Source organism: Citrus clementina, unplaced genomic scaffold (genome assembly GCF_000493195.1).
Source record: "Citrus clementina cultivar Clemenules unplaced genomic scaffold, Citrus_clementina_v1.0 scaffold_9, whole genome shotgun sequence".
Classification (NCBI taxonomy): Eukaryota; Viridiplantae; Streptophyta; class Magnoliopsida; order Sapindales; family Rutaceae; genus Citrus; species Citrus x clementina.
Genome location: NW_006261964.1, coordinates 16,996,231 through 17,003,697, shown reverse-complemented (window position 1 = coordinate 17,003,697; position 7,467 = coordinate 16,996,231). Strand labels below are relative to the sequence as shown.

General features: G+C 33.2%; 1 protein-coding gene across 1 annotated transcript; it reads right to left on the bottom strand.

The window, feature by feature from the left end:
- Nucleotides 1–3,623: 3,623 nt before the first annotated feature.
- LOC18031223 (serine hydroxymethyltransferase 4) lies at nt 3,624–6,534 on the bottom strand. Its single transcript, XM_006420956.2, has 4 exons — nt 5,727–6,534; nt 4,567–4,957; nt 4,368–4,469; nt 3,624–4,151 (listed from the first exon to the last, which is right to left on the bottom strand). Exons 1-4 carry the CDS (start codon nt 6,402–6,404, stop codon nt 3,907–3,909), a joined length of 1,416 nt encoding a protein of 471 aa, XP_006421019.1. The 5' UTR covers nt 6,405–6,534; the 3' UTR covers nt 3,624–3,906.
- Nucleotides 6,535–7,467: the final 933 nt, after the last annotated feature.

The window sequence follows — 7,467 nt, the reverse complement described above, 5'->3', positions numbered from 1 at the left end:
AAATGCTTATGTTATGTTAGTTTTTAATTATTTACCTTGGATTATTTTTGAATTTATAAAAAAGGAAATTATCAGCCATATAGCTTTAAATGACACCAGTATCAAACGTACTATAATATTTTTCGCTTATATCACTTGTATACCCTAAGTTGACAAAAGAGTTTTGGCGTCCACCTTTTCGTTTACCACCGTTAAGAACTTAACAGAATTTGAGCAAAATGATTATTTTATCCTTTAAACTCAAAATGAGGTAAAAAAATAAATTTGTTTTGAAAATTAATGTAAATTTTTAATACACAATTTTTTTTTTGTTATTAACAATACATTTTTTTATTAAAAAAATATACATCTTATACCATAAAAAATTATTAATAACATATTATTTACAATTATACATATTATACCATAAAAAATTCAAGTTGGAGCTTGGAGGAGTAGATCTTCAATAATTTAGGTTAAATTTTGGAGGAGTAGATTTAGTTGTAAAGTAACTTTTTTTTAGCAATTATTAATAATTATCCGATAAATGGGATGACATGTCTTTTTTATCAAAATATATTATATGACATGACGTTATTTATTAGGTAAATGGGATGACATGTCATTTTTTTTAAAAGACTATATTACCCTTATGATGTCAGCGCTCACAAACGGCAGTTAACGGATTGGTGGACGGCAGAAGTGTTTTGTCAACTTAGAGTATACGAGTGATACACTTGAAAAGTGTTGTAGCACGTTTGATACTGGTGTATTTAAGAGTATATGACTAATAATTTCCCTTATAAAAATAATAGTGGTTTTCTGATGATATTTATGTTAGTTTTTTAATAAATTCGTTTGTTGCATAAGGTTATGTTTGAGAGTGAGGATTAAGTGTGAGATTAGATTAGTTTTTGGCTTATGAGATTAGATTAGTTTTGGGCTTAAGTATTCTATCGTTTGGCAATTTTGCTTGGATTGGATTAGGGAGGACTAAATTTAAATTTAAATTTAGTCATTAAATCATGGGATTAATAATCTCCATTTATAAGTGGGTTTAGATTGGATTAGAATAAGAGAAAAAACTTATTCATTTGCAATATTTCTTTCATACATAACACCATTTTTTTTATTTATCACTTAAAATTTAATTAATTAATTTATCTATTCATGATTTACCTGAAATTTATTTCTTATTTTACTTTTATAGTCTAATTGAATTGGTAATTTTACTCCAATAAAATTAACTATTTAATAATTTATTACAATAATTGATTGTATTAAAATTAATAATCACTAACGGAATATTAAAAATAATTATGAAAATTAATAATACAAGTGACTAATTGACTTTATATATATTATTTGCTAACATTTTGATTTTATAATTATGACTATCCAATAACTAATTCACTATACATTTAATGTTCTTATTAATTTTAAATCAATTTTAATTATTACTCGTAAACATTTATAAATATTTTTTGTATTTAAATATGATTTAACATTGTACTAAACATAATATAATATTGTATAATTTAATCTAATTCAATACAAGTTAATTCAATTCAATTTAATTTTGCGTGCCAAAAGGCAGCCTAAATGTTTTACTTCTCCAATTCTCAACCTTTCAGCCAAATTGCAGTAGTGATAAGTGTAAAAAAGTAAGCACATTATTGCAAAGGATCTTCTTGTTATGTTACGGCTTCTGCAAGTAACATAACCAATGGGAATCCTCCACGCGTGTTGGTGCTGATGCAACCAGGCCAAGACAGCTGTTCATGCAAGGTGAAAATGCCGAGGCTGTTAGTTGCAGCTTCTGCAACCGGGCCTAGTCCTATTACTGAAAGATAAAAAAGAAGTTATTACAGAATAAAAAGTTAATTCCGCACTCATCTTAGTACAAACATCATTATTCCCCAAATTGTGATAGAAGAATTTGTTATGGACTTATGACAATAAGAACTAATCAATTAAGGGTGTAACCTTATGCATGAAGGCGAGCACTTTAATCGGACTTCAGCAACAAGTAATTTTATTGCGAAACAGTTCATAATGTACGTATCAATCTATTATGGGTCTCCGCATCTAGCTACTAGAGATGGCTAATGGGCCGTGCCGATACCAAAACAAGGCCCATGCGTGCTTGTGCCGGCACCAAAGTAAGGCTCGTGCGTACTCGTGCCTGTGCCGTACAATGCTGTGCCTAAATTTTTTTACTTAGGCCTGGCCTAGCACATGTGCCGTGCCTATTCATGACGTGCTCACATGTGTTGTGCTTAGGAAAAAAAGTTCACTTAACTTCTTTTAAAATTTTTTAAGAGCGCATACTAAGTTGTTGACGTACTTTTTGTTTATGTATTTTTCTTAAGTCTATGCCTTTATTTAAATTTAATATAATTGAAAATTCAAAACTCAAGTCCATATTCAATAATAATAAACTAATAATAGTAAGAAAATGTAATATTAATTATTAAGTTTGACTTTATAGTATTAGAATTTTCTAATACTTAACAACAACAACAATAATAATAATTCTTTCTTAAGGGTTAATTGTTAACTTGAAATTACAGAGTCATAGATCATAGTTCACAATAATATTAATGTATATTTATAAAATCATGATATTTATAATTGTATTCATTAAAATCATGATATCAATTATTTATTTAATAAATATAAATCAATTATAGTATTTTTTAAACTAGGAATTAAATGAATTTAAAAAATTCAATTTCAAATTATTTGTAAAATCATAAAATTTTAAATTTACTTTAATTAAAAAATAAAACGTGCTTATTGCAGATTTTTTCATCGTACCGTACTTTTAAGGTCCGTGTGTCTAAAATTCTAAGTCTGGTCCAGCCCACGTGCGTGTCGTGCAGTGCCACGTGCCTTCAGGCCCATTGGCCATCTCTACTAGCTACCATTATATTCTTGACAAATTTTTTATTGTGTCATATATATAACTTTGAGTGGTTGTGTGTGTGTGTGTGTTTTTTTTTTTTTTTTGGTAAACACTAAAATTTCATTAAAGCAAACACAAATTACACCAATCGACCAATTCATTGTACTTTACAGTGCGGTGAAGAAACTACAATCAAAATAAAAGTCTAGAGCACTCTACACGCGGTATCACCATCGACAAAATATCGCTAATTTCAGCCCTATGATACATGTCTCCTCCGGTGGATTTCGAATACAACGAGATGTAGTTGAACCGAAAACGGCCCATCCGCAGGCATTGTATTTAGAGTTAGATTCTGAAATACCTCATCGTAATTTAATTATATTTAAATTATTTTTTAAAATTTAATTTACTTCTTATTTTTGTTAAGAAGAATCAATTCATATCTTCTAAAAAATTTCAATTTACTTTCTATTTTTGTTAAGATAGAAGAATTTATCAACTTACCTTTATTTTTCTCTCATCTTTTGAATAAAAATAAAGCTAATTTGAGACTTTAAAAAATAAAAATAATTCTATGATAATAAATTCACGAAAAAATAATTGAAAATTTACCCTTATATTTATATATACGTGGCATTCACGCGATCATCGCTGACAGAATATTAACAAGTGTCCCAAAAATTTGCCACGACCATACTACTTGCACAAAAGTACCGCAACAGAGGGAGAAATGTTTGATAATTTTGGTAGATTTCTTTTGCCCATTATAAGAAATAAAATACATAAATTTGTTGTTTTATTTGTAGATGAACAATCATCATTTGACCAAAGAGAAACGGATCTCGCTTTCACAATATGGTGGGTACCAATTAAAAAAAAAAAAAATTAAAACGAAAGCGTTTAAACCTAGGACAACAAAAGGCAAAGATGCATGCAATTTTTTTTCTTCTCTTTCTGTTTTTCAACACTAAAGAGTTGCTAACAACACAGTAACAATAATGATGATACTTTGAGACCTAATCCTTGTACTTCATCTCGGACATTTTAAAGCCGGGCATGTCAAATGAGCTGGCGAACTTCTCAACATCAGCCTTGAGGGCCTCGATGTCCTTGTTGTTCACCAGACCCTTGTTGAAGTCCTTCAAGAGCTTTCCATACTCCTTTTGAATTTCCAACGTGAGGGTCACAGCGCGGTGAAGAAACTCTCCAATTTGCTCGAAGTCCTTCTCCAACAAACCTCTGGAAGTCATGGCAGGAGTACCTGTTCACAGAAACTCCCATCATTGAATCGTCCCAAACAAACTAGGGTTTTGTTGAGCATCATGAATCGTATTATGCTAAGATGGCAATGTGTGACAAGCAAGTAGAGTCTAATTCGGTCAGAATTAGAAGCTTCGTGTTTGCAAACAAAGACCTCAACAGTTGATCAATGAAGAATAACCATAACAATGACATCAATTCAGATAGTAATTCTTACCGATTCTTACTCCTCCAGGGGCCAAGGCACTGCTGTCACCAAACACAGCATTCTTGTTCACAGTAATGTTGCAAAGGTCACAGAGCTTCTCAACCTTATTGCCTGTAGAAGAGCATTCACTACATCAGAGTTAAAACTGCATCTATCAAAACATGTAAAGTACTAACTTCCTCAAACAAGTAAAATGCAAATCATTTACCAGTCAATCCAAGAGGGCGTAGATCCCAGAGAACAAGGTGGTTCTCAGTTCCACCAGTGACAAGGCTGTATCCCTTGCCCGTCAGGTAGTTCCCAAGTGCAACTGCATTGGCCTTGACTTGTTTCGCATAGGCCTTGAATGCAGGGGTCGAGGCCTGTTTCAGGGCAACAGCTAGAGCACCAATCTGGTGGTTGTGAGGACCACCTTGAAGGGATGGGAAGACAGCAAAGTTGATCTTGTCTTCAAAGTCATAAACCGCACCCTCTGGTTGGCCCTTCTTGGGTGGTTTAGGACCCTTCCGGTAGAAGATCATACCAGCCCTAGGACCCCGCAAGCTCTTGTGAGTAGTGGTTGTGACTATGTGACAGTACTCAAAGGGGTTTGCAGCTTCCTACAAGCAAAAAGTACATACATTACACCAAACACAAAATACAATCTAAGAAAATTTTATTATATGAAAAATACTACAACACCACTAGCTGCAAGAACCCAAAGACGCAATTAATTCAACATTGAACTTATCACAGGATTGTAGCTGGACTTGCACACATGACAATAAACTAGCTTTCAAGCTAAGATTGAAATTGTAGGAAATATTTTATAATCAAAGCCAAACTTACGGGGTTTGGTGTCGGCATAATAGTTCTTACTCAATATTAGAGGACAAATAATTTCTTATACCATCCTATCAATAGATCTGAAATTTCACCAACAGCTAAATCCAACCAAACTCTACTTAAAATAGTATTAGATCTCATTCATATTTAATTAAAACGAAACAAAATCCACCCCATGATCCCACCAAAACAAATGAGTTTCAATCATCCAATACATTACAGATTTCACATCTCCTAGATCCATTACAAAACCTGCATAGAATTTTCTTTCTTTAAAAAAAAAAATTATTTAACCATAGCATGTATAGTAAATTAAAACTACTCTCTACTCATGTGTGCCATGTTTGAGATTTGATCCCAGATCTCTTAATTCAACTTAAATATTACTAACTAAGCTAGCTCGCATGCTGTTTACAAGATCAAAGCATAAGTTAAAAGCAAGATCCAAACGTCAATACAATCAGAAAAAAGAAAACCAATTTATAATTATCCAACTTGCCAGTGAGTTAAAATAGCAAATGCAGATCTGAGAAGATGAGATACCTGAGCAGCAACAAGGCCACTGATATGAGCCATATCACAGAGCAAAAGGGCACCACACTTATCAGCAACAGCTCTGAATCTAGCATAATCCCAGTCCCTCGGATACGCACTCCCACCGCAAATGATCAACTTCGGCCTAAAATCCAACGCCTTCTCCTCCAACTTATCGTAATCAATATACCCAGTACTCGAATTCACCTTGTACGGCAAGCTCTCGAAGTAAATCGAAGTCGCCGATATCTTTTTCCCGCCAGAAGTGTAATACCCATGAGTCAAATGCCCTCCGGACGGCAAGTCCAGCCCCATGATACGGTCATGAGGCTCGAGCACCGCCGTGTAAGCGGCGAAGTTGGCCGGCGAGCCGGAGTAAGGCTGAACGTTGACACCCCACTGGGTGGGGTCCAAATGGAAAGTTTGTAAAGCTCTCGACCGGCAGAGATTCTCGATCTCGTCGATGAATTCGTTGCCTCCGTAGTAACGGTTGCCGGGCATTCCCTCTGAGTATTTGTTGGTGAGGGCGCTGCCGAGGGCTTCGATAACGGCGAAGGAGGTGAAGTTCTCGGAGGCGATGAGCTCGATGCCGCGGCATTGTCGGCGCTTCTCTTTCTCGATCAGGTCGTGAATTTCTGGGTCCACGGTTTCAAGAGATGAGTTGCCCCACTCGTTCACTGGATCCATTTTTTCTTTTTTTCCGTTTTCTGGATTCACTGAAAACGAAAAAAAGGGAAAATGAAAATGGATTTAGACAGAAAAAGAGAATAAATGAGTGAAGAAAGGTGGTAGGCAGCGGGGCAAGTTGATGTTGAGAATTTGGGGGGTTTAAAAAGACTCCGATTTTCCTTCCAAATTACTATTTTACCCTTTTCAATTGGTGTTTGGTGGCGATCGGCTGATCGCTGCCCTTTCCTTTTATTACCTGTCCTTCTATTGACTTATTTGTTCATTTTTGCAGTAAAATAACATCCGATATCCCTGATTTCTTTAAATATTTCAATTAAAGGCACAGTTTATCTCTTTAAATAAAAAAATGGCTCACTAATATGATCGACACATCTAGGGCAGCTACTAAGTTGCATTATATGTAACTTATTTATGACAACCTAAAAGTAGTTACCCAATTTAAAGGAATAGTAGCATGTAAAATAAGTGGGTGTCATGGATAACCACATTTGAGTTTGTTGTAAGTAGATTGATATGAACACTAAACATTATAAAGAAATATCAAATGAAATAGAAAAATTAGATGTCAAATGCGTTTAATTTGAGAAAAGACCTCCAAATAAATATTGGTTATTTGATAAACTAATAAACTCTTAAATATAACTTTAGCTTACAAAAATAATAATACTCATGATATTTTTTTATTGAATGACATCGAGCTTTATATAAATGTAAATAGTATAAAAATTTGTTTAGTGTTATTTATTTTTATTGAATGACATCAAGCTTTGTAAATTAGATTGTTAAGATTACAATATAAAAATAAATAACACTAAACAAGTTTTTACACTATTTACATATAGTTCCATAAAAGAACTGCAAATATTTTTAACTAATTCAAAATTAACCCATAACATAAAATTAAGAAAATAAAATTAATAATTTTAATAATTTTAAGAGTTTGTATCATAGATCCTATAACTATAATACACTTTAGTCTGATAAGAAATCTAAATAATGTCTTCTCGTGCTAATATTTGAGAAGACATTTAACAAGAGTCATTGGGTTAGAGAAACGAGT